At 40.3% G+C, this 21,276-nt stretch overlaps 1 protein-coding gene across 11 annotated transcripts in view; it reads right to left on the bottom strand.

Annotated features, from left to right (window-relative positions):
- MBTD1 (mbt domain containing 1) overlaps window positions 1-21,276 on the bottom strand; it is a 44,422-nt gene that overhangs the window by 13,789 nt on the left and 9,357 nt on the right. For 6 of the 11 annotated variants that reach the window (XM_088663052.1, XM_088663054.1, XM_088663051.1 and 3 more), the window contains 12 exons: window positions 20,838-20,971; window positions 17,019-17,133; window positions 16,284-16,369; window positions 7,750-7,867; window positions 5,870-6,004; window positions 5,443-5,531; window positions 4,756-4,990; window positions 4,427-4,482; window positions 4,174-4,278; window positions 3,581-3,728; window positions 2,286-2,368; window positions 907-1,141 (listed from right to left, as the gene is read on the bottom strand). In XM_088663052.1, the coding sequence (XP_088519178.1) occupies window positions 907-1,141; window positions 2,286-2,368; window positions 3,581-3,728; window positions 4,174-4,278; window positions 4,427-4,482; window positions 4,756-4,990; window positions 5,443-5,531; window positions 5,870-6,004; window positions 7,750-7,867; window positions 16,284-16,369; window positions 17,019-17,133; window positions 20,838-20,971 (1,539 nt within the window). Of the gene's footprint in view, window positions 1-906; window positions 1,142-2,285; window positions 2,369-3,580; window positions 3,729-4,173; window positions 4,279-4,426; window positions 4,483-4,755; window positions 4,991-5,442; window positions 5,532-5,869; window positions 6,005-7,749; window positions 7,868-16,283; window positions 16,370-17,018; window positions 17,134-20,831; window positions 20,972-21,276 lie in introns of all 11 variants that reach the window. The other 5 variants (XM_035104327.3, XM_060271891.2, XM_088663053.1 and 2 more) reach the window with 1 other exon arrangement.

Below are 21,276 nucleotides of genomic sequence, written 5' to 3'. Positions count from 1 at the left end.
ATTCAGTATAATTTTAGCCCTGTGCCTCTTGAAACTGCAGAATATTCTTGAAATTTTAGACAGAGCCCCTCATTTCTTTTAATATCACGTTATTTGATCCCACATTTGACAAAGTGATTATAACGTGATAGGAAGCGAAAAGATCCAGATGTGAATTAACAACTGTGTTGCAGGGTAGTAAACTACATAGAATCATTCCCCCCAAGTCAGGAATGATTAATACTTTCACGTGTAAAATCATTTTACAATACAAAATGCACACCATCTGGGCCAATCAGAACCATTCTGCCTTTTAAAATATGCTCAGTACAACTGATAACTAATAGAGTCCAAGTTGCTAAACCTGTTATATGACTCTACTACAACTGATCGTTGTAAGGGCATCATTAAAAGATTGCAATGTATCAGAGAAATAAACCAAAAGTCAGAACAATGGGATAAAAATATAGTAACAATGCAAACACATACATTGTTTATCTCTTTATTGTACTGTATATTTGTGAATTGCCTCGAGGAGCATGTAGGAAATGAGTTAATTAAAGTAATACATGCAAAATTACTTGCTAATCTACATGACCATACATGATTCCCAATAATACTGCATTAAAAGCAACTTGCTTTCTTATTTGCCTTCCAAATATCAGTGGTGACAGGGACAGGATAAGACAAACACCCTGAAGTATTACTGACTACAGAGCAAAACAGTCTGAGCTCTGGAGTATTAAGCAAATGGCGTTGTGTAAGTCCAAGCCAATTGCCCAGACTACACCCTTGCGCTAGCTGGTAACATGACAGCAAATAGACTGAAAACTAAAAATAGAAACAAAGATATGAAAAAGTTTACCATAGAGAGGTCTGCTACGTTTCAGCTATAGAAAGTTCAGAGAGAAATTAAGGGCAACTTACATTGTGACGCAGGAGGCTGTAGTTGGTAACCCGTTAGCTGACACCATCCTACAGGGTAGAGGTCAGGAGATTCACAATCCACCCACTGATCATACTCGTCTTCCCAGCCATCAAAATGTATCCTCAACAGACGGTGAATAATACGAGTTACTGTAGCCACACATACTAGACGAGGTTCCATGAGGTCCACAGCCTCCAGCTTCATTGAAACATGAAACCCATGGTTTGGAACTTCCTGGAACAGAGAAGTAGGACAAGCACATCATATTGCTTTGAAAAGCAAAGTTGTGTGATTAAAACACGTTCAAAATCACCTCTCCCATAAGCCCTGTAAGAGAACCTCTCTCTCTCCTGGTATATACTTGTGAGCACTCCCATTCTACCAAGGATCTCCTAGAGTTTTATACCTGCACCTTTAGTTCACTTTGGCTATAAATACTGGGTTCACGAGACCCCAAGTCAAGTTACCGGGTTATGCTTTACTTTAGTTGTCAGTTGGTACTTGTAAGGTGGAATGGAAACTGTAGCTAAATAGGCTCTATGTGTATATTTCAGTGAACAGAAAAATCTGGTACTTAGGTCCACCACTGACAGCCATCCAGCCCCCAAGGTAGTGGTAAAGCTGGAACTAACCACAGGATAGGATAACATATCAATATTGCCTAAATGATATATATATGTTGAGGGTGTGGCCCTTTTAACAGTTGTAATTTCCTGGCACTTTGGTGCATAAGTGAACATGGAAAGCCCTTAATATAACATGTTAAACAGAAAGGTATTTGATAATTGAATCTCTAATATATTCATTCTTCTACCTATCACTCCCTGCTTTCACCTCCCGCTTCTCTCCCTCTGCTGTACAAACCATGCCATGTCCCCAAATTACAATGTTTTTGGAAACTGAAGTGTAGGCTTCAGAATGGAACCAATGATTTAATAAGCTTTACTTAAAAAATAAATAATTTAATTTGGTACGGTCATGCACAACAAGACTTGCATACATGACATAAAATATTTGAGTTTTTCAGTGTTGCATATCCTCAAGGAAGAGAGGCACAGAAATGGGTGCATTCACTACATCCCAGCTATGATATTCCTGTTCCAACTAAAGGTGTTCATATAGCATTCAAATGCCAATACTGCAATACTGGGATAACTCTTTTCCTTCTTCAACCACCATTGCATTTCATTAGTCTTAAATCCACAGGTTGAATCTACTGAAAGTACTTATCTGCCAGTGCTCTTTTCTATTTATAGTTAAGCTGCTTTCTGTAACAGCTACATGTGAAGACATTTTCTAGATTCTATGGGGCGGCAGACAAAGGAATGAGCACCATAAACTGTAGGTACACTACAATTATGAAATATTTTGGACTTACCTTGTTAAAGAACTTCACAGGAGCTGCTACTGAACCCGTTTCCCTGAGGTAGTCAAACCATTTGAAAGGTAGTTTTGCATAACCTACAAGGTATTAACAGTTATGTAGTAACATCACAAAAAACATTTGCCCTGATCTGTACACAGACACACACACACACACACACACACACACACACACAATCTGCCCCAAGCAGTTTGATAACCATGGAAGGACAGGGTATACATTTCTTAGAATAAACTATGAAGTGACTCCTCCCAAGTGGGATCATCAGTCCATCTAGCCCTGCAGAGTCTACTTTGCCAAAAGCTCTCCAAGGTATCAGATAGAGGTCTATTTTACCTTACCAGAGATCCCTTTCCCTGTCGTTGCTTGAAACTCAATTGAGGGCCCTCCAGATGCTGACAGATCACAACACTAGTTAGAACACTTACTGGGGGTGAAGAACATTGGAATCCAGCCCTAGAGCCTCTGCATGCAAAACATGTGATCTCTCACTGAATCATGGCCCTTCCCTCAGCAGAAGTGCCAGAGTGGAATAAAGGACCACAAATGTACATCCAGAGCTCTGAATAAGAGGCCACCCCACTAACCTTAAATGCAAAACAAAAAAACAAAAACCCTTGACACCCACTGACAGTTTTACCCTGCATGAATTTATCCAATTCCCTTTAAAAGCTATCTAAAATAGTAGCCATCACATATCGGGCAGAGAATTTTACACATTAACATTGTCATGCAAAAATGTACTTCCTTTTGCCTATCCTGAATCTCCTGCCAACTAGATTCACTGGATGACCTTGAGCCCAGATTTTAGGGGGGAAATCACAGGAAGCAAGCAATCAAACTAGGCAGAATATGTGCTGTTACTATGCCAGTCTGGCCTAGACAGGTGAGAAGAGTGCCACTTACTTTGAGGATATCATAACTAATGAAGAGGTGACATTAAACCGTAATGCACCTAGCCTAGCTGCTTGTCCCATCTACACCACTTCAGCAAGCCACAGCAGTGGCAATTCTTATACTCCTTTACTCTGCACTGTCTAAAAAGCAAATGGGAGAACCAAGACAGAAAAAGAGAGTTGCAACATTCCCAGCCAGCCAAAGGATAGTTAAGCAAGCAATAATGAAACACTTGTCTGCTGAACGACGATTGGCAACTCCAAACTAGAGTTTGAACAGAGGTGTGAAGGATATGATTTTTGGAAACAAGTTTAAGGAAAAAGAAATGAATTATTTCACACAACACGGCTTGCAAGACATGTATAGATTTATGCACAAGAAGGTATGAATACCTCGGGGTGGAGTTAGTTCAATCATGTTAATTTCACAGAAACCAACGGGAAATATAGAAGGGGAGGTGGCATGGTAACAAAACCAGTCAGACCCATCTGCTGCCTCAGAGCCATCGATCCCAATCATAAGATATCCATCTGCTAATACCTAAACAAACAAACAAACAAACAAACAAACAGAAGTTAAGATTTAGAAGTTAAAGTAATTTAAAGGTGGGCAAATACCAGGAAGTGAAGAGCAAAAGTTTTAAGGGAAATTCAGCTACTGGTTGATTTGGCAACCCTGTTTTAAGACAAACAACAATATTGTCCATATGGTTCCTGAATTTTTGTACAACACTATGCTGGTTACAACCAGTACCTATGTAATGCTCCTGATCCCTTAAAAACATGAGTTAAGAGAGCAGAGGCAGACCATATGATTTGTTTGTTTAATATAATTCCCCGCCCCCTTGCAATACTTTAAAATCACAAAACAACTAATTATATATTGAAGTACAATACACAATAAAATACATAAATACACAAAATGAAAATCCACTTAAGAGCAATAGCAACGGAAATTACAAGCTAAATTAAACTAACATATTTACCTTTCTAATTGTTGCCACACATATTGCAGAAAGGTTTAATGGATCTATGGCTTCCAATTTCATCCCCTCCTTGAACCATTCTCCACTTGACTCGGCTTCCTTTACCTAAAGAAACCACAAAAGCATTATTTTGAGGCAACAAATGGAAGCAACACAGGTCAGCATCACAGTCTATTTGCTTCTCCAATTTCAATTTCAATGCTGATGAACAATTCCTTCCATTATAAATCAAGTTCATTGCAAAACATCATACCTTAGCAAATAAATGTGGGGGTGCATCAAAATAAGAGTCCTGTTTCTTGGCAATATCTGTGAAAAAGGGAAAAACGAAGATGAAGATTTCTAATTTACTCCTTCAAACATGTGACCCTTTAAAAATACAAACACCTACCAAAACCAAATAGAGCATTAAAAAAAAAACTTTTACTCCATAAAATGTATACACCGCTTGATGGTTTAAAAAGCAAGCAAACCTCAAAGTAGCATCTTCCTCTGTCCGACTCTCATATCTTGAAAGCTGATGTGAACATCAATGTGATATATTAATTTGTGTGTGGGAAACTCTGCACAAGAGGAGCTTACCAGATCTTTTGAACCGATGTCCTATACTCCGAGACCAACCAATGGGATGTATGAGTGGGCTGTACATATGGCACCAGAAGTCATCTGTTTTGTCTTCACTTTCTTCATATACCAATCTTAACCTGCCTCCGATTACGCTGTCTACAATTGCTACCCGTGTTCGGCAGAGGTGAGTTTTATCAACAACTTCTACTCTCATAGAAGGCTTAAATGGATACTGCATGCTTTCTGACACCTGAAAACATATAATCGTGCAGCATTAACATATGTACCTCTGCAAATACCCACCTACAACAATAATGTGAATCTGCTACTGCCCACAAGTATCACAGGGGTTGCCTTCCCCTGTTCTGCTCCCCCTCCCACACCCAGTTTCATGATCAGTCAACAAAGACAGGTACCGTCACTTTCAGACTTTAGACTGCCAACTAGGAAAAGAGCTTTTCCTGTGGTGGTCTCATAATTTAGGCTTTGGAAACTTTGATTTCTGGTTCAACAGTTGCTGCTTTTTGTTGTTGCTGCCAGCTTTTGCTTTCCGCTCCAATTCTGATTTTCATATTGCATTTTACTGTTTAACTTTTTTTAATGTAACAGCTTTTAGAATATTCGTGCTCAAAAGCATTTTGTAAGCTCTATAATAAATAAGCCAAAAAGGCTGACAAGGGTATTCTTTGTAACCAGCCTCACCTTCTGAGAGAAGTCAGGAGGAAGAGTTTTGGCACCAGTGAGTCGTTTCACCAGAAATGCTTTCCAGTTTGTGTATTTGTGTTGAATGGCTGCCAAGATTCAGAAAAACAAACAGACATTAACCACTTCTGAAAGTTTTTACTGCAAGTCGCTGAATGAGCAATGTCAAAAATTTATTGTCTTCAGAATTTACTGATAATCCAGATATGCTATCGTCGTGAAGTACTTTTAACTATTTTGACAACAACACGAGTTAGACGCAAGCACATCCGTTCATATGATAAATACAAAGAGAGATATACAGATGTTGTCATATCAGACTTACACTTAACATAAGAGAGTATGTAATGTAAGTTAAAGGATCAGTACAGAGCGCATAAGATAAATTCAACTAAAGGTCAGCCTGTTAAAAGTCAGATTTACGTACATCGAGGCGGCACTAGAGGCTTCCCACTTGTTGCACACCAACCAACTGGATGGATATCAAGACCACAGATGTTACACCAGAAGTCGAGACTTGAATCGCTTTCAAAGCCTTCATATCTTAGTAAAGCACTGTAACCTGAAAGAGAAGAAACTCTCATGCTGATCCACGCTACTCTTAATGAAGAAATGCACCACAATCAAACACACACTCCCCTTCATTTGGAACAGCTTCCAGAGGAAGTGAGCTGATGTTGGAAGTGGTCTTTGGCTGCCACTGCCTATACTAGAGCTGTGAAAGAAGGGAGGCACCACAGTAGAGGTTGGGGTAGGCGTGCAGGGAGATTAATGTACTTTGGCAATAGGGGAAGTTCCTACATTGATACTACAGTCGTACCTTGGTTCTCAAACAGCTTAGTTCTCAAACGTTTTGGCTCCCAAATGCCGCAAATCCAGAAGTGACTGTTCTGGTTTGTGAACTATTTTTGAAAGCTGAACACCTGACGAGCTTCCGATTGGCTGCAGGCTTCCGATTGGCTGCAGGCTGCAGAAGCCGCACTTTGGTTTCTGAACGTTTTGGAAGTAGAATGGACTTCCAGAAAGGATTCCATTCAACTTCCAGAGTATGACAGTACCATACTAGGGGTCACCAGCAATGGCACTCATAGGTCTCTTCCTCCATGGAAATTAAGCTTGAATGAAGCAATATATTGTAGCCAATAGAATAGGTTGCAGTGAGTGTAGAGGCACCAGCTTCTCCAAAGGATTGGATATTGTGTGACGTCATCTGAATATTGAGGGGGCCCAGCCACCTCAAAAAAAAATATTTGGGGGGCCAAAACTGCTTGGGCCCCTAGGAGTTGGTGCCTATGATTGCGTGCGTGTGGTGTCTACAACAATTTCTCCAGTTTGTAAGTGAGCTCAGAGGCTCAAAAAGGTTGGCAACCCATGCACACTACACTGTTAGAAGACATGGCCCTGAAATATATATTTTTTCCTGGATTTTAAGGCAATTTGTTTTACATGGGGTTTCTCAATCTATGTGTGGGAGCCTGTTGGTAAATTCAGCTTGATTAATTCGCCTGACTTATGCTGGTGCTTTAACTGCTATCGCAATGCAAACATTCAAAGGTCAGAGAGAAAGAAAGAGCCACAAGCCATGAGTGTATAAAACTTGCTTCTAACACCTAAAAGTGCTTTGCTTGGAGGACAGCAGTGTGTTGATCATAAAGGGAATTTCACATAATGAAGTCTGCAGGGAAAATTATGAATCTTAGCTCAAAATCACAAGCAAGAGACTTATCAGGAATCAGGGAAACTACTCAAAGGCAAAGTTTTTCAACCCCTAAAGTTAAAATCATATAAATTGTAGCTTTAATAAGATAAAAATTACAATTACTCCTTGTTTGTTTTAACTCGCTTGTGGGAACAACTCAGAGACTGTGAAAGAATGAAGGTTAACAACAGAAAGAATGAGCGGAACCATCAGAAATGACTATGGAAAGCAGTAGAAGTATGAGATGATCAGAACCCTCCAAACTTGAAGCATGGGAAGTCCTCTTAATTTTTTTTTTATAATTTGGCAGAATATTTGAATTAATTGATATGCAAATGTAAAATTTGGAATATTTAATGTGATTTTATTGGATTGTTAAAGTGGAAAATTTAATAAAAAATAATTAAAAAAAGAAAACCACTCTTGACTTAATAGGAACTTGCCCCACGATGGCAACCTTAAGGATCAGGCCATTCAACACAGAAGACTTATTTATCCCTTCTGCTATGCATTTTGTTTTAAATAATATATACACCTGCTCAAATCCCTGAATTGTTTATTGAGACAGTTACACTTTAAAACGCATTATTTTATGCAAAGTTAGTAACCTGCTAATTTTACAATCCCAGCAATCCAGAAGACTTTGGTAGGTAGGCTGCAGTCTGTGTTAGGGACTTCTACACGTACACCTTCTGAGATGTCACCCCAGCAAGTCCCCATAGGCGCCTGCAATGTTAGGAAAATAAGTTAGAAACCATTTAATTCATAAAAACACTTATTTCCACCTATTAATACTAGCCAAGCTCTCTGGCTTTTCTTTCTGGGGCAAGCTATCTGGTTACTGCTTGTAAAACTGGTTAATTCATGGCTTACCTTTGTTGATAACAGTGCATCCCTCCCTCTCTCACCTGCCACAACCAGTGAAGTTTTACAGTAATTTTATTTTTCAGTAACCTCATAGTTAAAAAATCTGAATTAGCCTTGAAGTCCTTTGTTGCATTAATGACTCGACGTAACATCACTTCCTTAAAGTATTGTGTGAATAAAATGATTTGTGTAGCTTTCCCTTTTTAGCAATGGTCAATGTGTAGAAATTAGTTGCAATATTATTATTTTTCTAAAAGATAGAAAATGACTTCATTTGTCAGTGAGCCTGGAATATGAACTTTCTGCAGATTTTAACTACTTCAGGAACAACAACAGAATGAGCAACACAGGAATGGGAAGAGATATTGGACTAAATAGGAAATGAGCACAGTTTGCTATAATGAATTAACTTAATGAAGAACTGTTGAAATACCTTTGAAGATTTACTGATTGATATTTTAAAATGGGCTACTGCAAGAATAACTTTAAAAGAGAGTGCACATGCTAGAAAAGCATGCAGTTAATCTGGCTGTGGAAATACTCAAGTTCCTTCTAAAGTATACTTGAGAAGCTACAAGAAATAAGTCAGTCTCCTTACACAGATGTGTCAGCAAGTGATTCCAGGGCAACCAACCTTACTTTTCTGGCAAGGTAAATAGTTTACACATGAGGGGAATGTTAACTGAAAACATGTCTATTTAAACTCTTAGGGAGTAAGGAGTGCTTTAGCGGAAAATATACATGCCACATTAAATATTTCTGCCGTCAACTTCTATACATAGAAGTCTGGGAGTGACAAATCTGGAGGCATTATGACCTAAAGCAGCAGCCCTCAATACTTACTAGTAGTAAGGCCCGTTGAATTCAGTGGGACGTTTGAGTAAACATGTTGAGGATTGGATTGGAAAATCCTGACTAGTTAAAATAGCAGACTGACAATCAAATGAAAACTATACAGAAGTAGTAACATGAATGTTGTGTAATGTTTCAGCAATGTATCATCTCCAGAATGAAACCGATCTACTTGTGAACAGGACCATTCTGATTTTGAATGAATTCTGGTCTTTACCAGATCATCTCTGGAGGAGGAGGAGGAGGAGGAGGAGGAGGAGGAGGAGGAGGAGGAGGGTTCAGCAGCTCTTTATGGCTAGGTGCTGTCAAGGTTCAGAAAACAGATTGAGACTGAGTATTATTTTTTTGGGGGGGGGGTAATGCTGATGATAGAAGCAGGGCAGTTCTTCTACAGTTAATCAAGTTCCATCGTGTTAAGTCTCAACAGACTATAGCTAATAGAACTGGTGTCCAGTGGGTTAAGAATTTGAAATTATGCATACACATGGTCAACCTGATGAGGTTTATGAAAGTACCCCCCCCCCCAAAAAAAGAACAATCCAATAAAAATTATCACAGATCCAACAAGTTTAAAAGTTTGACCTCTTTCCTATTTATAAAGAAATCACATGTTTCTTTCCAATTTTGGTAAAAAGTACTGATATACTTTGTTTGGCCTTTTTGTGAAGTAGACCTTTTAAGTGGTCAAGTTCTAATTAGTGATTCAAAAGTTATCATGGCTTCCCCTCTCCATTAAGTAAAGTACTGGAAAAAAATACTGCTGGACAAGACTGAAGCTAAAATGTGGCCAGGAGTGCAATGCTTGCAGAGGGAGTCACCTAGCTGACAGTATGTGTGGTGTCTATTCCTTTAGTTACGAAATATCAGTGTGTGGTGCAATGGCTACAGTGAAGGCTTGTCAGCCTCTTTGGAACCATGGGCACGTGAGAGATTGTCATAAGGAATCACATGCCCCAGAGTCACAGATGCACCAATCCTATCTCATACTGCAGCTCCGCACACAACCTGTCCCAAACTGTTACCCATGGGAACTTTGTTAGAACAGCAGCGCTTCTTTTCTAGTATTTAATCTAACAACAACCCTGCGAGGTAGGCCGTATGGAGAGCAAGAGACTAGGGCCAGACATCCCTGTGAGTCGCACATGCCCATCAAAAACTCTGTTCGATTGAAACAAAATTGAACGCATCGGGTTTCAAAGTTTCGGATTGGTATAGGGGTATAGCAGAAAGTTAAACTTGTCCTTGTCTGTGAAGATCGCGGTTCTGCTAGTTCCTCCTACACCAATCCATATGGCTGTCGCTTCCAAAGAAAGCCATCATGGGTTTGGGTCTCGTGGCCTTGAAACGATGGTACACTGTGTATATCCAGCATACTGTCTTCTCTTGCGCAATACGCTTACTAGCAGAACCATAAGCATACAGATAAGAACAAGTTTACCTTTCGAACTCATGATGAAGGCATCCATCTTGGGCTCCTTCCCAATAAAAGGAAGGTCTGCCTGGGCCACCACTCTGATCCAGCGCACACTCTGGAGGAATTATCTGGGAGGGACAGCCGCCTTCCCTGCAAGGTAAGTTGCAATCAGGAAGGTCTTGATGGGCAAGGTCCAGGTTCATGTAAGTGGGCTTCCCAACCCAAAAAAAGGCTGACCCTATAACTTCTCTGCCTGGGCTAGCTAAGTATTACTACTGGCTTTTCTCAAATGCACTAAAAACACCAGGCAGAAATATTTAAGGCCTCTGGGGCTTTAGAACTATGGTGCAAGATTTTTTTTCCCCAGGTGCACCTGATATTTCTGTTGCATGTGTAGTGGCCACAATCCAGAGTTCCCTTCATGTGGGTGCAAGCACAAGGGTTCCCCACCCAAGAGCAGGCTCTCCCACCCCACAATAAATGAGCTGCTGTTTGTTTGTTTGTTTAAAAAACTAGCATAAATTTAAATAACTGCTTGCTTCAGACAAAGCTGCTGCATCGAATCAGACAGAAAAGGCTCCACTGCACATGCAGACCTCACATATCTCTCTGGATTGAGAATAATATCTGCATTTTAAAAAGGGGGAGGAGTGCTAGTACGGTAAGCCGATAATGCATCAGTGCCATCTAGTGAAAAGGGGGAAAATATTCCCTCATGTAATTACATACAGTTTATAAATAAATTGCATCGGAAAACCAGGTTAGAATGCACTAAATAAACAGTTTCTACTGAGTTCAATGGTGCTTACTCCCAAGTGTGCATAGGTTTAAGACCATCCACTATCTAATGCAGAGAACAATGCTAGTAGCTGTCATGTTTGTCTGCTATACTATTGTCAGTACAGGGGGATAAAGAACCTGTGTCTGGACAATGACTCCCATCATCTCTGATCATTAGCCATGCTAGCTTGGCGTGATGGGGGTTGGGAGTCCAGCAGCATCCGCAGGACCACAAGTTTCCAATCCCAATTCTAGCACATATGGCCAGGTCTGCATGGTGAGCAAAAAGTGATGAAGATTCTTGCTGGGTCTGCACAGTGACCCTGATCTGTTGCATTTAACGATTCCATATCCATCCAATGCTCCATCCAATCCTTTGAAAACTGTAACGGGGCTTGTGCAACAATTAATATACTTTCCATAGGCCATCTTCCCCTCTTCCAGAAGGGTAGTGGGGCAAAATGTTTGAGATGCAAAGCTTTTACTAAGATTACTGCGGGAATTTGGTGTGTTTTGTAGAAATCATGCAACCCTCTAATGAAGTTAAGCCTAGGGAAAGCTCCAGATAAGACTTTACAACTTCCTCGGAACAAAATTACCATTTGTTTGCACTAGCAGCAATTAGGACTTAAATAAGAGGAAGCATTTGCACTCCTTTGTGGAACATCTGAATGCTAATTACTAGGCAGCCGATTTAATGTGCTATATGTTACTACGAGTCGTCTGCAATACCTATACCTGTTTATATGGGCACAGTGGAATGCGTTAAAAGTAACGAAGCTCATTTCCTCCTCCTCAAGAAGAAGTAGAGTTTGGATTTGATATCCCACTTTATCACTACCCGAAGGAGTCTCAAAGCGGCTAACAATCTCCTTTCCCTTCCTCCCCCACAACTAACACTCTGTGAGGTGAGTGAGGCTGAGAGACTTCAGAGAAGTGCGACTAGCCTAAGGTCACCCAGCAGCTGCATGTGGAGAAACGGGGACATGAACCCGATTCACCAAATTACGAGTCCACCCCTCTTAACCACTACACCACACTGAACATATAGAACATATAGCTGCTAGAGATGGTTTTGAATGACGATTTGCAAGTGTGCACGCTCTTGGAGTTAGATTTTAAAACAGAATATACACACAGATGACTTCAGGCATGGAAACTAAGATTAAAAACATGACTGTGTTGGCCAGCACAATCAATAGCAGATTATGTGTGAAATGCAATAAGAACAGTCTGTTGCAATGGTCTGTGCTGCCTACATAGTTCTGTTTTAATATGCATGTCCATTTAGTGTAGGTATGGGGAACCTCCAGCCCATAGATCTAATTACGTCTGGCGGGGGTCCCAATTTGGTCTGCAAGGCCATTTCCCCCAAACCACAGTCCCACAAATGCTGTATCAGATGAGGGGCAGGTAAAGGCATATTGCCAGTGCACAACTGGGAACCTTTAAAGGCACTCCCGATGGTGACAGGAAGGCTCCCTCGCCAGTGCACAACCAATCAGCTAACCGTCACCAAAAGTAAACCAGCTGAAATATGCTGTGCTACTGAGTTACCACAGCTGATCCCGCCCAAAAATGGAGCCTGAAGTCAGCTACTATCAACTTACTGGAACTTCAACCCCCACTTGGCTTAGAATTTCTATGTAGCCCAGTTGCCACACTACAAAGGAAAAACAGGTCATCTGACATCATAGTGAAGTCAGATGACTGTCAGGTGGGAGGGCCCCACCCACCAAAATGGCCCAAGGGTGCAGCAATGCAAGATCCGGCCAACTGACTGGATTCAGCTCCCTACTCCAATTTAGGAAATACCTTAAAATTAGGTTCCAAATCCATACTTGGTCTTGAGTAATTCATTTGTGAGTCATTTAGCTTCATTAGATATCTCCCCATCCCCCCCCAAAATCTCCTGTACTTTGATGTTGTTGATAGTTATTGCAAGTATGAGCAGCAGAACACAATCTTCATCACTGTGTTGCTCACCACATAAAGCAAGGAATTCAGGATGAATTTCTGAGACACATATTGTCATCTGCCTATGCTAGACTGAACTGAAAGAATTAGGAGAACATACAACATCTAATTGTGGTCTCCTTCCTCATGAATTACCATTATTTCTATAATAATACACTGTACACCAGAATATGCTCAAATATGGAAACACAGGGGCTGCCTTACGCATGGCAGACCATCTACCTCAGTACTGTTATAATGACTGGCAGCATCCAGGATTTCAGGCAAAGGTCTCTCCCAGCTTCTTCTGGAGATGCAGAAGATTGAACCTGGGACACTCTGCATGCAGAGCAGATTGACATCCAGCCAAAGCAAAATGCCGGTGAAAAAGCAGCTACAAAGTATGTGACTCAGCAACGTGCCTAAGTGCAAGTAGCAGGCAAACACCAAAGAGCACTTGTCCACCCTTGCACCTTCACTGCCACAGAGCTGACCATGTTTTCTTGGCTAGGTAAAGCTCTCCCTCTCATAATTCACTCTTCTGGTGCTCTTTAAGAGGAGGGAGAAAGGGCACCTCCCAAGTCCTCAGTTATCACCCAACGGAGGAGATGCAGCAGAACGATCATAAAATCAGAATTTGAGGGGGCTTGTATGCCAGAGCTACAGCAAACCCAAGAGATGGGTGTCCAGCCTCTATGTTAAGCTCTCCAGTGACAGCTTGCCCATTCACCCACCCACCAGTAACTGGTTCCATCCTCAAACTGTTCTTACTGTCAAGAGGTTTTTCACAATGCTCAATGAAATCCACCCTCCTATAATCTATGCTCATTAGATCTACGTCTGCCCTCTGAGGAGCACTGGATAGATCTTTGCCCTCTTCCATGTGACAGTTTTTCACATATTTGAAAAGTGCCATTTTGCTCCCCTCACCTTCTTCTCTTCTGGCTAAACATACCAAACTTATTGATGGGGGTGTCCAACAGCAGAATGTTCTCTGCAGGGACAATCATCTGGTGCCTGCTATGTTAGGGACCATGTATAACTGAATTTATTTTCCAGATATTTTAATGCATACAATTTAAATCATACTTCTGCTGTTAGAGTAATTGATTGTTTCATTTATTGTTGTTTTGTTGGATTTTATTGTATGTTTCAGTGATAGTTGCTTTGAAAGTTACTTTTGAACTGAAACCTAGGATACAAATATAATGTACAATCAGTGCCCCCTTAAAGATATTTGAGACCTGAAGTCACTATTCCAGGCAACATCCCCCAGTGACACTTGTCCCTCCAAAATACAGGGGCAAGTATAATGTGGGGTTTTTTTTAATCAAAAGGAATTCTTTTCCAAGAATATGACTGCTCACCCAAGGTATCTCACTAGCTTTTCTGTGCCTTGCACGTGATACAAATTGAGCCTGAAAATTAGTGGTTTAATAAAGACAAAGTTCTGTTCTGAAAACTCATAGTCTTAATTTATTTATATGAGGCCTTCAACTTAATTCTATACTCAAAAAAGATATTCCCACTGTGTTTAATGGGCCTTACTCCTAATCAAGCATGTGTAGGATTGCAGCCTTAAAGACAATTCCACAATCCCCAGAATCATATATAAATTTAAATTGCTTCAACTTAAAAAAAAAGCAAACCAGTCTGTCAGGGATAACCAGACCATCAAGAAGGCAGCTATCCTTCCTCTCTCACATGCTGCACGGGTTTCTTTGGTTGAAGGAAACAATCTCTGCTTCCCGATACAAATCATTTGTCTTTTTGCTGCAGCCACACCCTTGGTGCTTGCTGATTTTGGCCTGTTCTCTCCCAACATGTCTGAAGTCATTGACAATGCATGACTTGCACCATCAACAAGCAGGTGGCAACAGCAAACTACTACAAGGCAAAAAAAGATTCAGCGCCTGCCTCATTTTGGTCATGCTTTGTTCATAAAAGGGACTGATGGAACCCGGTCAGAATTACTGTTATCACATTTGCTTCTTCTGATCCAGCAGCTAAAATATGCTGAGAGAATGGGATCATGGAAAGGGATGAGTATGGTAGTAGAATTTGTCTTTTAAAGTTATGAATGTTAAGATCAATAAAAAACACAGGACAAAGTGGTATTCCTAATCCTGATAATTACCTAAACAGCCCACTATCTTAATGATAAAACTGGCCCTGCATGCAGCACAAAGGAAATGTTGAACTCATTACAATATGATCTTGGAGTGGTTTGAAAGTTTGACTTCCAGGAACTGAAGTCTTCTCTTCATTCACAGAAAACTTCCCATCCAGCAGAAGGGCGGGAGAGAGGCCACAAATTTATGCCCATTTCCCCTCCACTGCAAGAGACTATAGCAGGGAGAGGAATGGGCAAAAATCGGTTCTTCTTCCACTGGCAAGAGAAAACTCTGAAGCCAAACCAGTCTTGTTTTACAAGCATCACTTGAACCCATTCCTAAAACAACCTCATTGCGGATGAGTCTGCCAATTTGCTAATAAAGTAATTTATTGATCTTGATCTCTGTCACAGAAAAGGAGCAACCTTATTGTTATTATGTAGCTTTGTATACAATGCACCTTACTACTGACAGAGTGGCATATTACAACATGTTCCTTCTTGTGAAACTAACCTGAAAAACAAGCTTGTTTTGAATTCCATCTGCTTCTAAGGAGAGACAGTGCAGAGTTCTGTTTTGTTCACAGAAGATCTGCAGGCAATTTCAAAGGACTTTGTTTGATTGGGCTGGGCTGAGGTCCCTACCCAAGCCTGACAAACCAATAGACTGGGTTTCAATTAATTGGGCTGCTTCTCAAGGTCCACAGGATTTCAAGACAGTTTATTAGTATGCAAATTGACTCTATGCACACAGGCAAGAACCACATCCGAAATTTGCTTTTAAACTTTGCACACAGCTTTGACAGCTAGCATTTAAACTGAATAACATCATGCATCTTTGAAACGGAAGCTCCCAAGATTGTAGTTGTTAGATCAGTAAAATTTCATATGTGCCTAAGGATTGGAGGGAAAGCCATAGGATAAAATCCAGTTGTGCTGGTCTGCCAGCAACACTTTCTCACTCCCCACCAACTGCAGCCCCTCACATAACCCCAAAATTTGCTTTAATGGTGGGCTCTCAGAAGCAGATTTGGGGGAGTGAAGAGGGAGTTGTAGGAGGGAGGGAAGGTCCACTCTCACCAGGGTGTTGATAAATTCTCTGTTGCAATTATTTCATAGCTATTTATTAAAAATAATAAAATCAAAGACAACATACTTACATGCTTAAAACAATTAACAGGAGCGGCAGTGAAACTATTGCTATTGATGTAGTTGCCCCAACTGAAGCCTTCCACTGGAACAGATGCTAGAAAGAGTTACTTTATTTAGCAATGTGTACATACTTTACTAAATATATATTTAATACATATAAATTCTTTCCCAGTCTCTTTTAGGGTGGGGGAGGAAACAGAAATGCAGGGTAGTAAGTATGACTACAAGGTGAATATGGTGGATTATGCAAAGAAAATTCTTTAGAAATTTAACTTGTTTTTTCAAAAGAATATAGTCTGGAACTAATTAATGTAGGCCAGGAGCAAAAACAAAACAAAAACACAATTCTAATCCGTGCACTGATACCATCAGGGTTCATATGACAGTTATTATATTCAGTCAAATGGATATAGCAGTATGGGAAAGAAACCTATCTACCCCTAAAGCAGTCAATGTGTTCTGGTGAAAATGCCAATACAGTTGAAAGGCTGGAAAGCAAGGCACATGAGCCAAGCCCCTCAGAATGTTTCACAGGTTCACCCCAACAACCAATGCCCTTCAGCTTCAGATGAAGGACCCCACCCCACAATACTAGCAAACTTTATTCCTCTTATTCACTTGGAAATTGCTGAAATATGTGGTTAGAAAAACCTTACAATTCTTATTGAAATTATTCCCCAAAGTTGAAAAACTGGATGTTAACCCAATAATAATTCCTCACAGACTTCTAACATCCACGTTACCTGTTTTCGTCTTTGATTGGTTCTGTACCGTTGCTTGGTATTGGGCATATGCAGCTAATTTAGCAACTAAAGGTTGTTTTTGTAGCACTTTAGCCTTCTTTGTTGGAGGTTTTCCCTAAAACAACAAGAGCTGAATAAGGTTCTTTTCAAACTCACATCAAGACGTTTTAGAAGCAGGGTTTCTTGAAATCTGCTGCACAAAATGTAACACTACAGTTTCAGAAACAGAATTCATCAGAAAGCGTTGGTTGGCTGTTGTTTTTACAGTTTCTGGGTAAATCCCATTCAAAAGACTGCCTAGCCTGCTGCTATTTTAACATTAATTTGAATTTTCTTTAAATAGTCAATGTTACTATAACCAAGTGGCATTTGTGCACTGACAAAAATAGGAAAGGTGTAGCATGCATTCCATATGCTACAAAACTGATGTGCAATCCAAGCACAACACACACACACACACAAATATCTTTTGTTTCTGTGAAGGTCTGTACCAAACCAACAGATGCTACCAAAACCTATCAGGGCATGATATCTTCTTTAACTTTTGATTTCTCAAAGGAAACACAAGCAAAAATGGGGGGGGGGGATGTAGCTTATAAGCTTAATATATAAAAATCATGTTTCTGATCACTGCATTCTAACATTACAAGTAACACCGAATCCTAATTATTCAAAACTCTTGAACTAGGATTTGGGAGAGAGCAATGGAATTAGTCATGATCTTTCAAGCTTAACAAGTGCTCTCAGATGAAAATGCATTAGTATTCTGCTGTTAGAAGGATATCTAACACCGCAGGTGCAAATAGCCCTCGGCAGTTAAATTCATTGTACAATCTTTCCTTCAAGGCTGGCATTATGCATTAGCAAAACTGTACATTGCAAACATGATGGAATTTTTAAATAACATCTTATTATTATTCTTACACCAGCTTTTGCAGAGGCCAATTGAAAGTATTTGGACTACCAAGCTTTAAAGCAACTTTTACACCCATTATGTAATGGAGTGGAGGGGGCACTAGAGACTAACATTCTTCAGTCCAATCTCATCTGTGTATCTGAGGCTTGTAGTTAAAGTGTTCTCCGACATATATGCACAGTGATATGAATGCAGCTGTTTGTAAGGAAGATGTAACGAAGGTAATGCTGCAGGAGCAGTGTCTCCCTTATTTAACAGGATGTCCTTTTTCTCCCTGCATGCCCACAAAATCTGCTCCAGAGGGTCCCATGACTCTCTGGAACAGATTTGGAGAGGTTTCACAAGAGAGGAGGGAAGGGTCATTTCCACTACACATGTGGAAGTATGTTGCGTGGGTGGAATAGCAGTGTCGGACACAACCCAATGTAACTAAAGCTACATTTGTACACACTTACGTGGAAGCAAGTGTCATTGAATTCAATGGGACTCACCGTATTGGCCTGAATATAAGCTGCACTTTTTCTTCTCCAAATTTTGACTGTGAAAAGTTAAAGTGTGGTGACTGTGAAAAGTTAAAGTGTGGCTTATATTCACGACCTTATGATATCTCTGCTGAAACAGCTGCCCTAAGCTGCCCTGCCTTGCCTTCCAAGGCCAGAATGGAGAGCGCCCGTCCCGCCCAGCCCAGCATGCCACCACAAGGGCTGTTGGGAGGGTGGGACAATGGTTCCCATCCTGATCGCGGCTCCCAAATCTCCCCTGAACCACCGGAAAGAAGAGGAAGGGGGGAAGGCCACTGGCTCCCCCCCCCCCAGAAAACAGCCCGGGGGAATGGGACTCATAGGATTGTCTTCTACATTTCCATTTACGGGTGTGAGTGCCTGCGGAATTTAAGGGAGCAGCTTATATTTGCGTATTGTCCCCCTCCCCTTTCTTCCCTTGAATTTTAAATATGTGGCTTATATTTGGGTGCAGCTTATATTCAGGCCAATATGGTACTTTTGAGTAGAAGTGTGTACAACTGCACTGCCTGGCTTAAAACCTATTCATTCTAATTTGAGAGGAAGGACAATTGATTTAATGGGACTTACACTGCATAACTATACATTGAGCTGAGCAAAACAGCCACTTTTGATGTGCGCAGTTATCTTAGGAGAATATTCTAAGCAGTAAGATACCTGTGCTCAGTATAAATTGCAGACAAAATTGTGCCAGAACTGACTATCCACATAAAATATTAGGACTGCGGTGGATAGCTCACTAAAAACACTAACTTACATTAACTTATTAAATAAATACATTCCAGTATCACATTTTCTTAGCCTCCAAATAATGGATAGGAATGGAAGAATCTGTTCATGAGCTGTCTGATCCTGGTTCAGATAGGTCAAACAACTTTGCTAGTTTTGCTGTCATGGCAAAATATGGTTTGACAAACCAGTCAGCATCTATTAAGTTCATTGTGCAAAAGGAAGAGGAAGTCATGCATAGATGGGAAACCCAGCCAGATGGGTGGTTTATAAATAAGAAATTAATTATTATTATTATTATTATTATTATTATTATTATTATTATCTCATTCCTGATCTTCCAAATAATGGCTTGTACTTCTTGGTTTGTAAATGCAACAAACTTACAAACTTTGTTTTACTAAGAAGTGGTAACAACCACTAGGTTAGATACCGGTAGCTACTGTATTCAAGTGGTGAGTGGTTTTAATTTAAACATTTCTACAATGTTCTTTTTCTGTATTATCTCACAGCAGTTGACATTATGTAAACATACAACATATACACACAACACAATCCACATACTAAAATATTACAATACAATAAAATGTAACCACTGTAGCCAATAAACACAACAAAGCCTTGTGGTACCTCAAACACTACAAGATTTATTGTGATATATACTTTTGTGGACTCAAGCCCATTTCAGATGCATAAAGCAAAATCGTAGTTGGCAGGTATAGAGGATGAAAACTGTAAGGTGGGAGGTGAATGGCAATGAGATACAAAGATTACGGACCATGATAATAAGAGCTTAAACATGTAGGCATACTTTTCTAATCGTAGACTGATAATAATTTACCCAGCTTTGCTGAGGTAATTGAATTACAACTATAATGGGGCAGGGAACCATTCAAAAGAAACAATCATAGATGTCAGGTATCCCTGGCAGAGGTAAGTCAATTAACACTTGCAGTGTAATAAAAATCCTTTTGGTGAAATCCAACTTAGTACTAAGTGCACACGGAGGGAAAGGTCCATTTGTACAGTGGACATGGGAGTAGAGTTGGGCTGTAGGTCTGGTCCTTGTGTCCTTATCTCTGCTATGTGGCTTTTTGTTGATGGCGAGTACCTGTTTTAGGTTGGGGGCTGTCTGTGAGCAAGCACAAGCCTGCCTTCCAAGGCATCTCATTGTCATTCAACTTCCACCTTACAATTTGGTTCTTTACACACCTGCCAACTAAGATTTCACTACATGCGTCTGACAAAGAAAGCTAGAGCCATAATGAATGTGTTGGTTTTCAGGCGCCACAAATTTTGTTGTTTTTGCTACAGGAGGCCAATGCTGCTACCCCTCTGGAAATTGCAATATTATAGACAAGCTATGAATTAATAAGCAGCAAATGCCTGGATGAACAGATGAGTCTTAAGCAGGTGCTTAATGCTGGTGATAAACAGAGAAGGGCTGTTGCCTTCACACCTGCTTGTGGGAAGCATCTGGTTAGCCAGTGCTGGATACCAGAGGCTGACTTTTGGGTCCAATCCAATAGGACTCTCATATTATATTTAACTCAAAAGCAGTTAACTTTTTTTAAAACAAATGCATTAATCTGTGTTGTAACAAAAAAGCTTATCTATATAATAAAGATAATAAAACTGTGACTGTACCGTTACCTGAAGTCTGGCCAGAATGCTGGCCTTCTTAGAGTTCGATGAGTAACTTCTTGAGCAGGAAACACTGCAGAAGCGCTTGGTTTTAGAGTAAAAGGCATCTCTGACACCAACCATCCCACACATTTCACAGGTAGCTAATAAAGGGAGAAAGATGGCCAATGTATTACATCTATACTATAAAGTGCCACATTCATTGTCAAGCAGCCATGGCTCTTTGCAGTCCACATAGAAGATAGTCAACTCAAGCTGTGTGTTGGCTATCAACACTTAGACACACCCCAAATATAAATATGCATTATATATTATATTTATAATACAATCCTTAATCAATCAGATATTTAATAGCTTGTATGTAGATTCTAAACAGGTTTCTCTCTTGGACTTCTTCCTCTTTCCTTAATTTGACATGGGAGATTCATTTCTGTTGAAGAGAATGAAC

This window comes from Zootoca vivipara, chromosome 2, assembly GCF_965207765.1.
Source record: "Zootoca vivipara chromosome 2, rZooViv2.hap1.1, whole genome shotgun sequence".
Classification (NCBI taxonomy): domain Eukaryota; kingdom Metazoa; phylum Chordata; class Lepidosauria; order Squamata; family Lacertidae; genus Zootoca; species Zootoca vivipara.
Note: the sequence above shows the minus strand (reverse complement) of the source record. Positions and strands in the feature narration are given on the sequence as shown.